The sequence below is a fragment of the Nuphar pumila genome, chromosome 5, assembly GCF_984573655.1.
Source record: "Nuphar pumila chromosome 5, dmNupPumi1.hap1.1, whole genome shotgun sequence".
Lineage (NCBI taxonomy): Eukaryota > Viridiplantae > Streptophyta > Magnoliopsida > Nymphaeales > Nymphaeaceae > Nuphar > Nuphar pumila.
The window spans coordinates 35,473,341-35,495,120 of record NC_143253.1 but is presented as its reverse complement, the minus strand read 5'-3'; the positions used below and the strand labels follow the sequence as shown (position 1 = coordinate 35,495,120).

At 36.7% G+C, this 21,780-nt stretch overlaps 1 protein-coding gene across 1 annotated transcript in view; it reads right to left on the bottom strand.

Moving 5' to 3' along the window:
- Positions 1–705: 705 nt before the first annotated feature.
- Positions 706–21,780, bottom strand: part of MPS1 (multipolar spindle 1) — a 48,009-nt gene continuing 26,934 nt past the window's right edge. Inside the window, exons 3-6 of the mRNA XM_090007349.1 lie at positions 17,026–17,139; positions 6,002–6,194; positions 3,011–3,081; positions 706–966 (exon numbers count right to left, since the gene is read on the bottom strand). Of these exons, the coding sequence (XP_089863475.1) occupies positions 773–966; positions 3,011–3,081; positions 6,002–6,194; positions 17,026–17,139 (572 nt within the window). The 3' untranslated portion in view covers positions 706–772. The remainder of the gene's footprint in view (positions 967–3,010; positions 3,082–6,001; positions 6,195–17,025; positions 17,140–21,780) is intronic.

The window sequence follows — 21,780 nt, the reverse complement described above, 5'->3', positions numbered from 1 at the left end:
GGTAATGTGTTTTTACAAACATTTATAAGTACAAATGCCTCGAGATATCCATGGTGCAAGTTGTTTTGATCCAATCAGACCTCATTGTCGGATTCAGCATGTCCAAAATAGTGGGGTCAGCTTTTATATCACCTGATTATCACACAGGCAGGTTTTTATGACCCAGGAAAGCATCACCCATTTGCTTATTTACGCCTTAAAAAGCCTGCCTACATGTTGTAAGCAGACAATCTAAGATGCAATTTTCACTAAGCAAAACACATAGATTACATCTGTAAGGTTAGTTTCTTGAAGAACCACCCAAAAGATGAAAATGCCTACAGTGAAGAAGTGTTTGTACTTTGTACCTATAAACGATTGTTACCCTGTCTAGGTTTGACATCAAGTGCACCCGAGCCAGATGATCCCAGGAGCCAGATCATGGGTCGTCATAAACAATGGTTGGGTTGGTATGGAACAGGTGTCATTGTGGAACTTAGTGGTAATGCGGAGCATATGCATGCAGATCTAACATGTCAGATGCAGGCTTAACTCATTGTAGGGCTGCAAGCTTGCCACTCGCACCAAAGTACACTTGGGTTCTGGTCCATACCATCAGGCCTGGCCCCAGTTTGGCCCATTTCCGCTGCTAATCTGAGACCAAGAGACTGGTTTGTAGGCTTTAAAAGAATTACATCCCACTTGCAGCAGACACATTTCACACTATGTGAAACCTTGATGAAATTAAGCCACATAAAGCATGTCATGCAACTATTTCCAAATGATACATCGATCAGTGGAACAAAGTCTCAAGAGTCTCCATATTGATCGACTTTTTGATGTCAGTGCGTGAAACTCGTCCCACCTGTTTTGACAGTTCTCCAATCACGCGGTCCAGCTGAATTATGTAAAGACCGTTCCTGTTTTCCAGCAGCTCCAATGATTTCTTTGTTTGCATGATCCACCTCAATGATTCTTCGAACAACCCTGTAAAGTTCTGAGTCAATGTCCAGTCCTCATTTTCACAAAGCTACTATGGAAAACATGTCAAATTTTATGACTGATGGATATTAACATCCAGAAGCCACTTTTAAACAAGGACTTAAGCAGAACCATCAATTTTCTTCAGGGAACAGCATGCGTCTCTCTCTATATATATATTATCAGTTTCAAATAACCATAGCTTGCTTAAGTGGATGAGTATGAGACTTTATAATAAGGATTTGTTTGACAATTGTTTCATGTAATTCCACAAGAGTCAGCTTAACTGCTACTTATCTGAGCTTCTTATAGTCATCTTACTCATCAATTACAATGATCAATGGCAAAAACACATATTTCAAATTAAAAGAACTCTTGGTTCCAATTCTTTTTGCTATCACCTCAAAATTTGACAGAATACAACTATTGGACAAAAGAGGCAAACAGAGGCCATAGAAAGAATCCTTGTTGAACCTACAGTATCTTGCTATAGTCGTAAGCATACGTTATAAGTTCTAAACCATCCTATAGTCTAGCTCATATTTTCGAGTAAAGACCATATATGATGCATTACCCATCATCTTGCATTACTAGAGCACTTGATATGCTCAAGAAACATGTGCTGCCACCTGTTCCCATTACAAATGGTTGGTATAGCATGACGTGCATATCTCCTTTAAATTATGATAATTAGTGACACGCTAGGAGGTAATTTTGGATTGAATATAATTATATTAGAGCCCCCCCTCCTATACTCCATCTGGAACGACCTTTTTTGCCTGCCCTTCATTTTTTTCTGTATGAGATCATTTTATTTTTTGTTGTCGTGCATCATTTTGAGAATGTTCAATGGGTGGTGAAGTTGAGAAATCTTCCAGTTTGTATAAGCAGACTTTCCTCAAGTGAAATATCACAAGTTCCACTTTGGTGGTGAGAAACTAAGGAAAAAAAATGATTTTGAAAATGTTTCTAGTGTTCATGATGGGCAGAGTGCTGGATCAGCAATATATGCAGTTGCACTATCTTAGACACGGGATACTGGATCTGAACCCCGGAAGGGTTCACCCAACATATTGCCCAGTGCCAAAAGGGGAAAAAAAGAAAAGAGGGAAAAGGCGGCCTAATAAAGTCTGGTTTTGTTCCTAGATTTCCAATCTTGATAAAACAAAACAAGTGTTCTTCAATATCTAGCCATCAAGAATCTTTTGAACAGTAAAAGATCACTAGGCCATGTAGGTTTTCTATTCGTTTCTTTTCAATGTTACCAGTATTGGTGTGTATCGGAAGAAAATCGATATGCTGCAAGCCTGAATCAGCTATTTTTTAATAAATGTAAAAAATACCAAAAAATATTTTTTATATTATTTTAAAATTATTTTAAAATTATTTTAATAGTTTTAACACGTGTCACATTATGATGGACACGTAATAATTTTTTTTTTATTTTTGGGCCAATACAGAACGATTCACCTGAGTATCGGTATCGGCTGATACAACTGAATCAGTGGCCAAACGATTCAGGGCCGATACTAATATTGACAACATTGTTTCTTCTAGATTTGACATTCAATCAAATTTCCATGGTTTTATTTACCTATCCATTTTAAACATCTGTTAGGGTGAGTTCAGTAACAAATTAGCAAGTGCAGAATCCATTTTGAAAGGTTATGCACAGAAGAAACTCCTAGCATTTCATGAAATTATATTAGATTAAAGCTATGGTAATCACAAGAGACTAAAAAAAATGAAAGCATGTGGGGTTATGTGTTCACAGGCACAAGAGAATGTGCATACAAGTATGCAGCTCGTCTCCTTCCATAAAATGTTATTTGTTACAACATCCAACTTCTACATATCTGCCATCATAGAGGATGTATTTCTTTCAGCACAAAACTAGTGTACAAGAGCTATGATTCCTGCCGTTCTTTCTTGCATGAAATTCCAATAGTTTCAAGCATAGATGCTACAAGATTGAGAATAGATAGAAAACAACCTAAGTTGGTGATAAGTACAAAAATAAAAGTAGGGGAACAACACTGAAAACATTTACCTTTTTCAAAACCTTCTTTAATTATCCAAGTGTATACATAGTCAGAAACCAAGAACTCCATAAGCCGAAGCCTGTTCCCAGGCACAAGAACTTAAACGCTACCCTTGGGTACACAGATCTTGAAACAAATTCAAAGTCCAAATTTACCATAACTAGTTTACATGATAAATCCCTGACCACTGAAAATTTTCTCATTTAAACGATGCATGAACATTGTCACAAAGAATATAAATCACTGAAGTTATACTACAAGCAATTAGGAACTGAAGCAGTACCATCCAAAGCAATTAATGTACAAGAATACGAGTAAAATTTTTAGCGGAAGATAAGAAACAACACTTGTACTTTATTGGACGAAATACTTGCTCTATGACAAATGTGCAGACATGAAGCCATATTCATTTGTTAGGCACATACACAAAATAGGTTCAGTTACTAATAACACTAAATGGTTATATCAGTTGATGTGTAGTTTTATTGTAAACTAGAAAGTTAGAAACCATGTGACCAATACAGCTTTAAACACCAGCTCATCAACTTTTGGACAAGCTAGGAGAATCTATGACTGATTAGATCCATAATGGGAAATATTCATGCTGCAAATTTTTATAGCCCACAGCATTTTTAACTTAAGGATGATTTTCTCCTTTGTTAAAAGAGATGTTGGGTAGCCACTTTCAATTTGTCTAGTTAGCTAAACATCCAAAAACTGTATGTCTGTTTAGTTCTATTAAACATCTTATTGTCCACAAATGTGATTTCCAAGGATGCATCTTATCCAAATATCAAGCTCGGGGATAGCCCCATAGTGTGGGGTGGGTTTTGGATTCTTTACAATTACATTTTCTGAAACTAATGATCATAATATTGTAAATGGCAATTCTACAACAGAAAAATAATTGTGTGACATGTAAGACCCACAACACATACCTTCATCTACTTAGAACATGACATTAGATAAGAACATTTCCGTGGACTGTTGAAAGAGCAACTTAATTCAGCCAAATTGATTACTTCAACTCAACATCAGTAGTTTATCTTCTGCCAGAAAAATGGTAGCTTTCTGACTGCGGCCACAAATTGTGTTTTTATGGGTTTTTTTCTTGGAAAGATAAAAGCTGGCAAAAATTTTCAATTTTTTTTCATTTTCTAGTAAGGCATCTAAAATGTTTTGTATATTGAAAATAAAAAAATATTAAAATGAAAAATATACATAAAGAAAAAAAATAAAAAATCATGATTATCGAAGATGGGTGATAGGTGAATTCTAATGCAATTTTAAAATCATGATTTCTTGCCATTATTCATGATTATAATTTTGACGTTGTCCTGTTCCATTTATAGTGAGCTATCGCAAATAACCAACATATTTGAAACACTCATGTTTTGCACAAAATTTATGTTACTGTTTTCTGAAATTAAAACCCTCATGTCTTGCACAAAATTTATGCCACTTCTTTGTGCAATAGTCACAGGATTCTAGTATTTATAACACATTCCAGCTTCCAATTCATCTAAGGCTTTAACATGTGCTCAACTGGATGGGAGCTCACTCCCAACCAGATGGAACACGCTCCAGCATATTACTAGACTTTTTCCAGAAGCGAGTGTTATCCATATCACAAAACTTATGCGTAGATAAGTATAGGTATGCAAGTGAAGGGTATGCACCCTATGCATGTGTGTGGATTGGAAAAAAAACATTTAACCTTAAACATATAGTTATAACATAATTATGTTATCAACACAAATATATGTGAAACATGTATAGTAATTTAATTGATAATTCAAGTTCATTAATTTTGACATCTAAGGAACATATATATTCAGACGTGTATGTCCATGTCCAAATTGGAGTCCTCTTTTTCAGACTTGCACTTCACTCTCAGGTCTTAGCAACTATCATGTACTAAGTTTCACCATATACTATTGTTCATTTAGAAAAAAGGTGGACATTCTGGCCACAACTGAGCCAACGTAGCAAATAGCTTATGCCTGATGTCTCTGATCCAGTCCAACCCAATAAGAGACATTCTTAGGCATATATTTAGTCCCATGCCAGGACAGATCTTTCCCAGACCTGATTCTGAAAACTGTGGGCAGGGCTCAGTAAAACTTGGTCTTTCCTCCCTGCTGAATGAGCCTAAAACAGTTCAATTGGAAAAAGGCTCTCTGAGAACTTGCATAGTGATCACTAATACCAACATTTGTTTTAGTTCTATCTTTGTTGCCACTCATGCTATGCAAAACTAGATTTGCCAAGGTCTTCATATAACAGTTCACTGAATTCACAATCCTAGGTCATATTGTAATGAAACAAGCAGAAACAAGAAATATAATGTGCACACACATACACAAGTCCCTTATGGGACAATACAAATGCACTAAGGCACTACACAAGCACAAAGTGCATACAAAAGCTTCAAAGAGCTTAACAAGAACACAAAGAGGTAAAAAATATTAATGTATTGATCAGTAACATGCTTAGCAAAAACATGGAGATGGGGCAAACAGCCCCTTTATATACAAGTGGAGACCTTGGAGAGCTTACACTAGAGTTGTTGGGAGCTCCCAACGACTGTATGGTCTTTTGACCATAGATCCCTCATACAATAATTAAATGTCATAAAAAGAAAGGAGGAAAAATAAATATACAAAAGACAAAACTGTTCCCTACAAAAGTGAAAAGATCAAAATGCCCCTGAAGGGCAATACAAATTACATAATCAGAAATATAGTTATATACATATATATAACTATATAGATACATATTTTAACACATTTCATCATAGAGTTAGGAATGGCCAAAACATATGCATTTTTGTGCATGGATCATGCACGCCAATGTGTACAATAAGCAAGAGAACAACTTTTTGTAATTCTAAGCTAATAAAACAAGAATAAAAGTACTCTTGTGACAAGAACATGCTGAGCTTTCAATACGACAAATTAAATTATTAGACTTATGGATCAAAGAGAAGTTTTTCTTACATCATAAACATAGAATCATGGACAGTAAGTAGGGCATCATCAAATGGATCCATACAATGCAAGCTGTCAACTAGGGTACAAACTGTCTGAGTAACTAAAAGTAGTGTGCGTTGAGCAATATAAGGCTCAGCCCCCAGCTTACGGATCAGGTGCTGGACATGGAACTGGCTGTCAAAATTAGAACTGGAAGTTGCTGTTCAAATAAACATTAGAAATCTAATGAAGAGGAGCAAGTTGCCAAAAGAGACATGACAAACTGTAAAAAAGCAAATTGGCAAGGAAAGAAGTAATAATCACTTAAATTATTCATTTAGCCAGACACTATCAGTAAGAGCACCTTTCATCAACAGGTCATAAATTTGATTATGAATGTAATAATTGCTGTAAGAAAGAAAAGAAAAGCTCATGGAAGTCATCCCTTGGAGCAAGAATATGGATTCCAGGGTTAGATATGATCCTGTCAATGCAATGACTTACAAGATGGACATATATCATCTCACAAAGTCAATAAGCATGAAATACCTACATCACGAGTTCTGGAAAAATGAAACACAACCATATTGGAAACTAACAGCCCTACTAGGAGCTACATACATGAATGCTACATTTACATATACATATATATTTTGTAACGTGTATTATCTAGAACCTTGGGATACTAATGCAATTCTTCCCCTAATATACTTATCAGTGGCACAGGTATAATTTTGTGCACTTAATTCAATAAAAAAGTGAAATAAATAGCATGTCACTCACATTAGGAATCGTGTAGTCCTGAGCAGAAACCACTCTTCTTCCAAAATACTTCTTTTCTTCAAACTAGAAGATTTGGAGACTAGATTCCTTTCATGTAAGCCTAAAAAAGGTCATGGGCTACTGTTCCTTCCTTGATCTCTTAGATCCTCAATATTCTTGATCTTCTTGTTAGGAATGTCATTGGGATTTAACAGGGCTATTTCAAACTTTTTTCATATAATTCATATGCTGATGTATTTTATTATTGTATCAAGTGTATTCTGGTAACTTCCCAGAAACCTATTCAAGTCATTATAAAAGGAGGGCAGTAGAGGACAGGGCTGTTGTTATTCCAAGCTATGTCACATGGGCACTTCACTTAGCACGTGTATCCTGTGTCAACATGACATGACACCCGGACACTTCACGGACACAATACAACACTTCATGGACATAATCAAACCAGTTTCACACAGTCAACATTGTGTCATTAACTTTATCTATTTTCTTTTATGATCTTATTTTGTATTATTTAAGTTCTTTTTCTTTTAAAATGTGTCATCAATTACATTACATTTCAATTCAAACTTAGTTTCATTATTTAATGTTCCTAATTATAGTGATTTAGTATAAATTTCTGGTATCCATATGATTCAATAAATGCACTTCTGCAATGATAGAGAGAGATAACAAGAGGGATAGAGGCTGCAATCCCCCACACGTCCCAAAGATAGGACAACTTGCGCACTTCTATTCCTTTATGTTGCTTTTCATGACACATTACAAAGTTGTCATTATGAATAAAATACATCATAGGAAAATAATAAGCGCAAAACAAAACCAAATAATAAAAGAATAATTGTAACGCCCCAAAATTTCAAACTTGCAAACCTTTCAGAAAAACAGACAAGAGACTAAAAAGGAATCTCATCTCAGAGATGGTTTACGAAATCAGCGGAAGACTATACTTTTGTTAATTTCAGAAAGGCAAGCTGACAACTTTGGGCGCGTTAGCTAAAAGAACCAAAACGCACAACCCATGCTACTTGCAAACACTTGGAAAAGCCACTTTCATTTAAGAAGTTCTCCAAATAGTATAAAATTCGGATATCCCAAGGAAAATCCATTACAAAACCCCAAACAACAAGACGCGAGCTAAGAGCAGGAAGAAGAACGTCTTTGAGCCATCTTGCCATCGCCTGTGGTGTACCTAATCATCACCTTTACCCATAGAATGGGTTAGTTTCGCGAAAAACTAGTAGGTGCACAAGAGAGACTACAAGGAACTGAATTATGTAAATTTAATTCAGTAGGTTACGCAGTTTAAAGCAGATATGCAGTTAAACATGCAAGCAATGCACGCAGATAACTAGTGCAAACGCGTAAGTAGTGCAAGCAAACAAGTAGTGCAAGCGAATAAGTAGTGCAAGCGAGTCAGTAGTGCAAGCGAATCAGTAGTGCAAGCGAGTCAGTAGTGCAAGCGAATCAGTAGTGCAAGCGAATCAGTAGTGCAAGCGAGTCTCACGACCCAACAACCAATGTGAACAAACTTTATGTTCCAATATTACTGGTCTGCGGGTACGCGCAGGCAAAACGTAGAAACAACTGAGACTAGTTCGGGCGTCTGTTATTCTATGTATTTCCAATAACCCGAATAGCTAGTTGAGTCCGCTCCAAAGGGGACGGCTTTAGCCGAGAGAGGATTCCCCAGAGGATGAAAAGCAGTGCCACAGATGCATCCAACTTCTGCAGAAGTGTTGAGCTAGCTATTGTAGCCCCTTTCCCCTAACTCCAATGACTAGGGAAGCCGGATCATTGCCCGTAGGGTGGTTGTTAACAACCTGTCCATTGGATTTTTTGTATCGCTCTGTCCTCTCCCTTGACAGAACAACCAGAAGCGAATGGGTGTATTAGGGGTTGCTTAACTAATGACCCATCATATGTTGTGGTCTTCAAACCACTAGAGCATCTTGCCTGTGAAGGCGAATGTGAGGCCATTTATGTGATTACAACATTGTGCATTTAGCATTGTTCGAGGTCGCACGACCGTCTCATCTGATCATCGCAGTACTAGACGTGTCGTGCACGACTAAAAGTACTCTAAGATGAAGGGGGTATAGCTCCTCAATAGAAGCCTCAACAGGAGTGTTTTACAAAGATGTAAAGTTTATCAACTTTACTTTATCTTTTGAAACAACAGTACCTTGTGCCAACATTATGCATGTGATTATCTCGAATCACATCCGCTATCGAGGTATCTACATGTCTCGCATGACTCGATACCGACCTCGATAGACGGGATACGGGTTTCTCAACAGAACACCCGCTAAGAAGTTCGCTCGAACCCCCAATTCGGGATCACCTGAGATATGCCAAAAAGGCGAGCAGAACCAGCCAGTCACTTCCTTCCAAATGCTTTGATTTGGAGCAGTCTTTGATGCTTTTGAGCAGCTCCCTGAAATCTCAAGTCGACTCTGCAGGACTGCGCACACTAAGAGCCAGGATCCTTGCGAGGTATCCCGCTCCTTAGACGAGGATGTGTCGCTCGCTCCCGACTGAACTCTTGTCGCAAGAGGGAGAGTGGTAAATGCCCCTTGCATCCTCCACGAGGATGCCTTTAAGGCATACGCAAAGAGCAAGAACCTGCACGTCATCTGCAATAGCAAGGCAATACCAACACATATGCAAAAGCAAGAGCCTAGGCGCAGAGCGCGACGACAAGGTAAAGACAGTAAGCAGAAGTTCAACGCTAAATCTCGACGCAATGCGTGACAACAAGTAAAAACTGATAGAAGGTAAAGGGCAAGGATTGCAAAACTGCATCCTTGAGTGAAGTGCATACTCGTATAAATATATATATGTGTGTATATATATATATATTCATTTAATGATCGTTTTTAGTTTAATTGAACTTAATTCAATTATCCAAGTCTTCCGTGCAATCTTCCCCTACCTTGGAGAGTTACGAGCTCGCTGGCGTCTGCGGATGTACACGATTGACGGCTCGGGTCGCAGAGCGCGAGTGGGATCCATCGTAGCTGCAATTATGCGATATTAACATGCAAACCCAAACAAAAGCAAAAGAAAGGCGAAGACTCAACTTCTCCGATACATAGGGCTGGAGCCAACCGTCCCGATTGACTCGAAAAAAGGATGGGGCAGGGCCAAATGACCCTTGCCGCTAAAGAACAGGTACAGGGGCCATCAGCCCCCGCTGGTTATTTTTAAGAAAAAGACAGGGGCCTTCGACCCCTGTTGGAAATCTTAAAAGAAAAAGGAAAAGAAAAGCAGGGGACCATCGGCCCCTGCTGGAAAAGTACAAAGGCAGGGGTTGATGGCCCCTGATGGAATAGCAACAACAAAAAAAAAGGGCAGGGGTCGATGGCCCCTGCCAGGAAAATAAGCAACGAGAGAAAGACGCAGGGGCCAATAGACCCCCTGCGACCTTTGGGAGAGGAGGCAGGGGCCAAAGGCCCCTGTCGATTTGCTTAACAGGATACGAGACAGGGACCAAAGGTCCCTGTCGATTCCTTAGAGGAACAGGAGGCAGGGAGGGGTCTCGACCCTCCCTGGAAAAGTTAAAAGGGCAGACAGGGGGCCCCAAAACCCCCTGCCGAAACCCTCCTCACAGGCGGCAGGGGTTTTATCCCTGCCGACCTGTCAGCAACAGGTGGGGTTAAAACCCCTGTCGCATGGCCCTCCTCCGTCGTAAACAACCGACGGGAAGGGCTTTGCCCCCGTCTGTCGATGACAGGAAGAAGAGGAGAAAAGAGGGAGAAGAGGCAACGAAAAGGGGGAGAAAGGCGTACCTGGTGGTCGCCGGAGGGAAGCTCGCCGGCAGGAAGAGGGTTGATGATGTCGGTGGCGGCGGGCTGTCGAGAGTCGCCGGCGGCGGGCTGTCGAGAGTCGCCGGCGTCGGTGACGGTGGATGAGCGAGAGAGAGAGTCGGGAAGAGACGAGAGGGCGAGAGGCGGTGAGGGGGTTTCATAACCCTCCTCCCGCCTGCCTCGCTGTCTTAAAAGACAGCGAGAGGCGGTGGTCCAGATCCGGCCCAAATCAAAACATTTGTTTTTTGTTGTTACAATAATAGCACCAAACAAACATACAACACGTATCTAAATCAGGATCCACACCCGATCCAAAGTCACGCTTCAACAACCTCCATCAATTTGTACATGGTTATTATCATGGACAACTTTCCCTTCAAGAACCAAAACCTTTGTTGTAACAACCCCACCTCATATCCATTGAAAATGCAAAATTTTTATTTATTTTTTAAAACCATTATGGAAACATTCCAAGAAACCCGGGGCCTTTACAATTCAACTCCCCATTGGATAACCAACCAACTACAAGGGATCTTACATTTATCATCCATATCATTGCAAACCAAAAATTTATTAATTAAGTAAGAAAGAGTCTTGAGACAATAGCATAAGAAAATTCAGAGTGCATGAACAATTAAATGTAAATAAAAAGTAAAGCAAAGCAGAGCCACGTTGTCCATCTGTGAAGTTGTTTAGCAAACGTGTAGCACTCCTAAAAGCAAGTCACTTCACTGATCTCCTACGGCTGCAAAAAAACACAGAAATAGGGTGTCAGAAATCTGAGGAATTCTGCGTACGAATCCCTTTAAGGAAACAAATTAGCATAAAGAATACCGATAGAAATTCATGCAATAACTTAGAGGTAAGCAATTATGACAAATTCATAATTTGATTAAGCATTCATGCAATAGAGACAATTATTAAGCATGAGAGAACATTTAATAAATAACAGAAATCACAATTTAAGTAATATAATTATTTAGCATGCATTAGGGAACAACATTATCATTCACCAATATTTAACAGTTAAGAGAACAGGTAAACATGCATCATCTAATGCATAGCAGGAATATGCATGACTTCAGTGCAATGCATGAGTAAATTATTACCTCTTATTAGACTTTTCTTTTTATATGCATGTCTATATTAAATGCATATAATTTAAGTTTCTCTTTTTAATTACCGTTACCCGCGGATACACAAAACATATAAAATCATCGAGGTCAAGTTATGTTTTCAGGGTAGCTTAACACACAATTTGTATTTTATTACTAGGTTCCAAACTTAACCATCGACTGAAACAACTTTCAAAACATTAGACCACCCATCTAATGTCGGGGACACCAGGGAACACTCATCCACAAGTGTCCATTTTCTTGGTATACCAAAATAACAGTTGTGTCTACACACCACCCCCAGGCAAAGTGGCGGACTCTCCCTAAAACCGAAGCTAGAAGAAAGAACCTCAATATCGGGTTCAGGGGTAACAATAGCGCACACAAAGTTTTTGTATCCTCGTGGTCCCCCAAAATCGAAACTCTAAGATTTTCATTCTAACGACGGGAGATATAATAACGTATATTACACTGTTCCTTTATCTTTATCTATTATTAATAATCAATTCTTTAATTTGCAAATCAACATGCAAACAAAAGCACAAGTTGTAACGCCCCCAACTCATATCCCTTGAAAATGCGGATTTTTTTTAAACCATTGCGAAAGTCTTTCCAGAAACACGCAGCCTTTACAGTTTCACTCCCAATTGGATAAAACAACCAACCACAATAGAGCTTACACTTATCATCCCAACCCGTAGCAACTCATTATTTATTAAACATGAAAGAAAGAGTATCTAAGAGTTATTTTAATGACATAAAAGTAAATAAAGAAAAAGATTGAGCCATGTTATCCCTCTGTGACTGTTTAGCAAAAACATGACACTCGTAGCTCTCCCAGAAGCTAGTCGCTTCACTGGTCTCCTGCGGCTGCGAAAAAACCACAAATAAAGGGTGTCAGAAATCCGAAGAATTCTGCGTACGAATCCCTCTAATGAAATAAATGAGCATAAAGAACACATATAAGATTTCATACAATAATTTAGAAGAATGCAATTATGACAATTACATAATTCAATTAAGCATTCATGCAACATGAAATATTTATTAAGCATGAAGAAACATATAAGTAATAGCAGCAATCACTATTTAAGCAATACAACCATATGACATGTATTAGGGAACAATAATATGCATTCATCAACATTTAATAATTAAGGGAACATGTAAAATATGCATGTTCTAATGCATAACAGGATTATGCATGATTTATGTGCAATGCATGAACACTTTATTATCTTTCATTAAAGTTTTCTGTTCCATATGCATGCCCTATTAAATGCATATAATTTAAGTTTCTCTTTTTAATTACCATTGCCCGTGGATACACCAAACGGGTACAATTTTCCGAGGTCAAATTAGGTTCCCAGGATAGCTTAGCACACAAGTTGTATTTTATTTACTGGGTTCCAAACTTAGCCCTCGGACGAATCACCTTTGGAACATTATACATCAACATCCAATAGTGTCACTTTCTTGGTATACCAAAACAACAGTTGTGTCGAATACACCACCCCCAAGTAAAGTGACAGACTCTACCTAAAACCGTGGCTAGGAGAAAGAACCTCAATATCGGGTTCAAGGGTCAAAGTAAAGCACACGAAGTTTTTGTATCCTTGTGGTCCCCCAAAACTGAATCTCTAAGATTCTCATTCTTCCAATGGGAGATCCCATAACGTATATTACATTGTTTTTATTCATTATCTTTTTATTAAAAGTCAATTATTGAGTTTTGCAATTCAGCATGCAAAAGCAAGGGCAAAAGCTCGCATCTACCCCTGCAAGAACCATCACGGGACTCCAGCTCGTAGAAACACATAGAACAATGCAATATAGTGAAATCAAAATAAATGTAATTTTTGCGATGCATTTAAAATACATAAGGAAAGAGCAAGTCAACGCTCGAGGCCCACCAGGCCCATGATGATTCATTTCGATCATCGATGCAAATATCATAACAATATGCAATTTATGCAATGATACCAATATGATTCCAAACGCACATTCATTCATACCAATTTAACAATGTGCATGAGCTACCACAGTCATATGCATGTGTTCACCATCCATGTGAAATTGCTTTCATGTAATCGCTTAAAACACATACATTCATTCACGATTCATAAGTACATGAGAACATTTATACAGGATTGTACATGCTAAACACACATCGATTTCATGTATGCACATGCACTTGAAACCAATCCATAAATGCACGATGAATAAACATGTCCCATAAATATAGGCACATGAAACTTTTCATTCATAACACATGTTAACATCCACACACATGAACATAACCCGGATCTAGAAATTGAATTTCAGGGCTGCACACATTCATATCATATATACACCTGTATCAAAACAAACTTTGCAATAACATGTTAACAGGCATGCATTCATATCCAATATGCTAAAATCAAACTAAAACATAAGAAGAACTCCATTCATCAGATTAAGTCCACCATACTTATGTCACACACAAGTTTACATTCATGGATCTCTTTAAACATATGCCCCCTTGTGCAACTAATACATATGCAACATAAATCTAAAATTTCAGATTTTACACGTGCTCACAAAATTCTCATGTAGTTGACATTACATTTGGACATTGGTCATGCATCAATAGTTAATCACAGGCATGTGAAAAATCTGTTCTAGCATGCACATGGCTGAAGCCTTCACAATGGCAAAAATCTGGAGATATGCAAAGGCAACACAAAATACAAAAATTGTTTTTGTAAGCAACACAAGGATTCAACACCCTTAATATTTTTTTTAAAGAGATTTGCACCCAGCCAACCCAGTCGGCTGGGGTTCCAAATCAAGCCCAACTGACCTTAGTTGGGTCGGGTTTGGTCAACCCCAGGCCGGACTGCCTGCCAGGCCAGGCTAGCCAAGTCAGCCCAGCCGACCTTGTTGGCTGAGCATGACAGCCCATACCCTATTAGAAACAAAGATAAATTTTTATTTTTAAGTTTTGATGGATTTTAATAAGTGGATTTCAGATGTTTAATAGGTAGATGTTGTACTAAATTGAGAGCAGTCGAAGAATGTTGAAGACATCAGGAGTTTCTTCGAATTGGCAGGCTACTATAAACGATTTATACAAGACTTTCATATTTTGAAGGAGAAGCTCATGATTGCCCCTGTTTTAACCTTGTCATCCGGTCAAGGTGGTTTCGTAATGTATATAGATGCTTCAGGTACAGGTCATCCAGCCAAGGGGAAGTGTATATGAAACTACCACAAGGATATTCAAATCTAGAAGGTAGGGTCTGTAGGCTTCATAGACCAGACCAATTGGCAGGCATTAATCACCTAATTCCGAACAAGGATCTTGTTTGCATTGTCCTTAATGGATTGGGTGATGAGTATCAAAGTATTGTGGCTTCTCTCATGGTCAATTGTCAAAAGTGGTGCCTATGTAGCCTCAGCTTATAGGTCTCAATAGTAGGGCCCTATTTTCTTTCCTTCATGATCTTCTCTTTCTTCTTCTTCTTCTTCCATTTTCCCCATTTTTTCCTTCTGTTTTATTTCTATTTTGTACATGCATCCCTGAGTTTTTCACAGATACATATAATATGTTTTTTCAGTTATATATATATATATATATATATATATATATGTGTGTGTGTGTGTGTGTGTTTCTATAGATAATGTGTATCTTCCAAACCATTTATCTCCCAAACCATCCTAGACCAATTTAAAAAACAAACTTGCATAAGTTTTTTGCCTAATCCAAACCTGTAGATGTGTTTTTCATTACTTATTCACTAAAAACCATGCTTTGGATTGCATCAATTTAACAAGAATTCTTGATTTTTAATTAATCAAGTTTTAGTGTAATATGAATCATTTGTATTTTATTGAGATAAAAACACGTCTAAATATAAAAAATGTTTAAACTAATACATGTTTTCTACAAAATAAAGAATAGACACCACAAATATAGGTATATTAAGTAAAAAACACATGCAATTATGTTTTTTAAGTGGGTCCAGAACGGTCTAGGAGATAAATGGTCTGGAAGCTACACATTACTCCATCATACAATATATATACATTTATGTATTTATGTATATATGTTTTATGTTCAATGTAATGCAATTTACGAATTTTGCAATATGTTACACTGAATTGCACACTTATATTTCATTCACAGTTACAATCATATGTTTGTTACTAAATTTAATTATTTATTGTAATGCCTTCGTAAGAGCTTTGGTGAATATGTTTGAAAGGGGCTGATGGAATGTGAATTGGAACATCTAGATTCAAATTTGGATCTATATCCAGTATGGGTGCACATCTGGAACCACGTCTGTGCATGGTATAGGTAGATTTGTTTCCTTATTGTGCAAGAGTCATTATCTCATGTTTCCCAATTAGTTATGTAACTGTCCAGAGAAAGCATTGTTGTAATTTGGCCACGATATACATTTTAAATATATCATTGAAGGGAAAGTGCAGCCCTATCACAATAGAGGATCTGGTTTTTGCTGCAGAATCTTGTCTTCTACATCTCTCTCTTCTCAAAATTATTAAGTAAAACCTCACCAACTCATGCCTCTTTATATTCATTTTCAAGTATATTGGACCATATAGATAGGCTTATCATGATTCACTAACTATGAACATGCTTTGAATAAATAAATTTAAATATCATTTTTAGCAAATAAAAATGAATTATCCAGATTGTAGTGAAATGCAATGTTAAAGCAAATGAAGCCTCTTTTAATACAAAACAGATGTCAATTAGAGCAGCTTATAAAAGTAGAAGTCAACTATCATGCTTTATGGGCAGCTACAAAAAGGTAGCAACTGGATTGTCATATATAGAAAAGACCGTATACCATGCTTTAGTACATGAAATCTTGAAGTCTTCTGTTGTTAAACCACTTAGCTTTCACAGTTGTCTAACACATTATAGAGAACAATGACTACAGTGCTACAAGAAACTAGGATTCTAGTTAACCATGTTCACAACTGATCCTGAATATAACCATTATTGCAAACATCTCACTTGATGAAGAATTATCAATCAAAATATATCATCTTCAATTTATGTGATACACGTCTATCTACTTCTTAGTGTAATCAATCCAAATGACAGAAAAATTAAATATCTCATTGTTTCTTTATGCATACATAACTATTTACTTCTTAGGAAGTGCTTGAAGAAAAAAAAATGATGATATTCTCAATATTATTACATGAAACATTCAGAAAACAATTCAACATTCTAAAACATTTCATCAGGAAATTGTTCCAGAAAAAATAACAGCATTCTACTGGTGGGGACATGAAGAAGAGTTCTATAATTAAGTGAATCAGCACCTACCATCTACACATGTATGGATGCACATTCTTCTAAGCAAGTGTGTTATCAAACTGTTTGTCACCTCCTCCAAGAGTTCCCCACACTCATTCTTTAACAGGAGCACATTTACAGAAGCTTTTAAGTATCAACACAAGAATGAATTAGTTAAAAGGAAAAAAACCATGTACATGAATGTGACTTCAGTAGAAACATACATAAGAATAAAATGGTTTAGTAAAGTTCAATTCCTGCAACTTGAAGCAGGGAACCTTATTTGTCATGAGAATTGGACAGATAAAAAGAGGCAACAGTAGAAAATTTGGATTTTTTTTAGAAAAAAAAAAGAGCAACTATGAAAGCAGCAACAGAAACAAGATGCAGCAGTAATTGAGCATAATAATATACTATTAACATGATCTTGACAAAAGAGTTCTGCATTCATGATTTTCTGCAGTGTAATTTAGCTTAAGATGGTACCTCTATGTTTTGCTGGGGAACTTAACCATCATCTCTTCATATATATATATATATGAATTAATCTGTGTTATTCTTGTTCAAAATATATATTTGTTTTGAAACTATATACATATACTCTATGACTATTTTTTAACTATTGGGTGAAAATGTTTTCTTTTAATAATTTTTGTGAGGATATCTTCCTTTGTGTAGTTGGAACCTCAAGTTCTTAAAGATGATATGAGAAAGAAATTTGGTTTTTGACGGAACATGAAGATGGATATAGCCGATAAAGGCATTTGGTGAAGATTATCAATGAAGACTTGGATCCTTCCCTTTATTTCTGTTTTTCCAAATTTTTGGTAATCACATTGTAAGTTTGTGGGGGAGTGTTAAAATGTATATATATATATATATTATATTTTTTAACTGTTTTATTATTGTAATAGGTTTTGCCCATGTAGAGGCATTTTGGTCATTATACACATAATTGTTAAAATGTATATACAAATAATATGTATATATACGACATATATATAGTTGAGTATGTATATATATTTGTATATGTATATACGTATGTGTACATACATATTATATATGTAAATATGTTGTAACTATTTGTAACTATTTTTCCCTTTTTTCTTTTAGTTAGATTCTTTTTGGACTAGTCAACATAGAGTTGACTGTCTATAGAGCGGTTGGCAGTCCAACAGCTCTACTTCTAATTGTTGGAATGTTCCAACAGCTCTATTGAGACTACCTCTTGTGTATAAATAGGGGTAAAAAACCCATTTGTTTCTAATGCTTTCCTAAGCATTCTAACTCGATAAAGGATTATTATTTTTATGTTTTTTGTGTTCTTTGTGTCATGAAATGTCACGGATCCCAATACACACTGAAATGCGTTGAAAGAAACAAGAATATAATATAATGAAACATACATTCACAATAGAAATACCCATAGAACACAAGACTTAAAAATCTAAAATTACAAAGAATCCTCACTACAATGCACTCAAATCACACATAATCCTAAAACAAGTCATCGCTCTCTCAATTTACAGTGTATTATAGTGAGGAAGGGTGTTAATATGGATGTATCCTTTTGTATATATACACCTCAAACTCAAACTTTCAGTCACTCACTGTAAGTTTGAAATTACAAAAGAAGAAACACATTACATAAAATGTCTTCACAAACTTGATCAAGTTCTTCTATTTGGTGCTTCTTCAAAGAGTGCTCAATCATATGCTCGACTATACAAAGGATCTTTAATATCACCAATTTTTTATATGCTCAAAATGTATTTAGAATCATCAATAACGCCAATATTTGGAGAACCTGTAAAGAGAGCAAAACAAGAGCAATCTAACAAGAAATTGTTAAAATACATGTAATCAATATATTTATATATATAGGTATATTCATCCATACCCGATAAGGGGTATTTCTGTAAATTTGCCCAATAGGGGCATTGTAGTCTTTTTTACCTTTTTCCTTTTTCCTTTTATTTTTCCATTTTTTCTTATTTCTTATTTTCCTTTTTTTATTTTTTGTGCATTAAATGCACCCTCATTGGGGGGCCCAACAAAGAGTCGTTGAGCCCCCAACGGTCACAATTGTGACCGTTGGGAGCCCAACGACACCTTGTTGGGACTCCCAATGGTGCATCTCTCTCTCCCTTCTCTAACTCTCTCTCTCACTCCTCTCTTGCCTATAAATAAGTGGGGTCTCCCCCTTTGTAATGTGTGGCTTCTTGAAGCCTTCTTATGCTTTTATAAGATTTTATGATTTCAAGCCATTGTTGGCTTTTGTGTATGTCCTCTTTCGGATTTGTTCTTTGCTTTCTATGTGTGAACGTCCATTGTAGGACATATTTTTTTTTTTCCGCATATTTCATTACATGGTATCAGAGCAAGGTTATGCTCTTGATTCTTATAGCTAGTTGACTAGTTATACTCCTTTTTTGTTTTCTCTCTCTCTTGGTTTGTCCTCCATTCTTGAGTCTATGATGGAAGGAGAACAAAAGATTGATCTCTCCTTCAAGCTTAATGGTACCAACTACATGATGTGGGCCGCCGCCATGGAGAATAACCTCAAGGGTAAAAAGCTTTGGGGATATGTTATGAGCACCATTAGAGAACCTCAACTTCAACTTACAAAGATGGATGGTGATCAAGAAAAAACTCTAGAAGGAAATGCTCGCATGAAGGCTATTGAAGATCATCAATCTAAGGTTGAAGATTGGGAACATAAGCATGCAAAAATTCTTGCATGGTTCATGAACAACGTGGAGCTCAAAATTTGTGCCAACATTGCTAAATTCTGCCTAGCAAATGAAACATGGTTCTTTATGAAAGGTATGTATACTCAAAAGGACCTTGCTCGTCAATTCTTTCTCCAAGAAAAAATCCGTACCATTAAGCAAGGTGAAATGAGTGTAAGAGATTACTATAGCACTCTTGGACCTTTATGGGATGAGCTATCCCTACTAGAACCAAAATAGGTGTCTAGTGAAGATGTGGAACTAAGAAAAGAACAAATGAAAAAATAACACTTTTTCCAATTTTTACATAGGCTTAGGCCCGAATATGAACAAGTTAGATCCTCCCTTCTTTATAGATCTAAACCGCTTCCATTGGAAGATGTCATAGCCGAAATATGCCAAAAAGAAACTCGTCTTGGCATGATTAAGGGAGGAGATGAAGTTTTAGCCATGTCTAAACCTGACAATCATGTAAAATCTTATAAGCATCCACACTTTAGGAGACAAAATAACTATAATGGCAATTATAGAAAAGCCATTTGCCATCATTGCCAAGAACCGGGTCATATAAGACCTAATTGCCCTAAGATAAATGAACCTCCAAAAGGTAAGGTTGCCTCTATTAAAGAAACCACACAAAAGGAGGAACCAATAAAAGGGAAGGAGTCCTTTTCCCTTGCTCAACTATCTGAAGCACTTCAAATTCTACTCAAATCGCCATCAACTTCGGGAGCCGCCATAGCCTCTTCTTCTCCTCCAAGTATGTCTTCTTGGATTCTTGATTCTGGAGCATCCTTTCATATGACCCCTCTTGAAAATGGACTATCCAATTTATGTAACTCCAAAAATTCTTTTGTTTCCACCGCCGATGGTACATCTTTACAAGTTAAAAGTTTTGGAACTTTAGATTTTTCAAAAGATTTCTTTGTGTCAAACGTAAGGGCGGTACCTCAACTTAATTTAAACCTCTTGTCTATCTCTCAAATATGTGATCATGGATGTGAAATCTCCTTCTCAACTAAGGATTGCTCTATACAGGATCTCCAGTTCGGGAAGCGGATTGGGCAAGGCCATAGGAGAGGAGATCTCTACTACATGAAAAACTTGAAACTTCCCACTAACTCATTTTGTAATCATGTCAAAGATAAAAATATTGAAACTTGACATCAAAGACTTGGACATCCAAGTTTCTCAAAAATATACTCTTTTCCCTTTGGAAATAAATTTTGTAATGAGAAACATTTTGTTTGCAAGAATTGTATTTTTGGAAAAATGAAATCCACTCATTTTCCAAATAGAACGTTTGTGTCCAAAAGACCTTTTGAATTAATCCATTCGGATGTTTGGGGTCCTTCTCCGGTCATATCAAAAGGAGGATACTCCTATTATGTTACTTTCATTGATGACTACACTCGATATGTGTGGATCTATTTTCTCAATCTAAAATCCGAAGTCTTTAATTTCTTTAAAAAAAATCATATGATTGTCAAAAATCAATTTTCAGGTAATATCTCCACTCTTCGATTTGATTCAAGTGAAGAATATCTATCAAATGAATTTCAAGAATACTTGGAAACAAATGGCATTTGTCATCAAAGGTCATGTCCTAAGACTCCTCAACAAAACGGGCTAGCCGAAAGAAAGCATAGACACATTTTGGAAACCACTAGGACTCTTCTCATTTCCAAAGAAATTCCAAAGTGCTATTGGGCCGAAGCCGCCTTAACTTCAAACTATTTGATAAATAGAATGATATCCTCATCCCTACAAAATATATCTCCATATGAAAAACTATTTGAAAGAACACCCGATTTTAATATATTAAGAATTTTTTGGTGTAAATGTTTTGTCCTTACACATAAAAGAGATAAGTTATCTCCTAATAATAAATTAACAGATAAAGATTGTAAAATTTAAAGCAAAAATAAAAAAGCAATTCTTAACAACACAAACTTACCAAAATATAACACATAAAGAAGCTTGTGAGTGTGATAAACAACAAAACTTATCATAAATCTGCCTCATCATCTGAATTAGAGGGAAGAACATGATC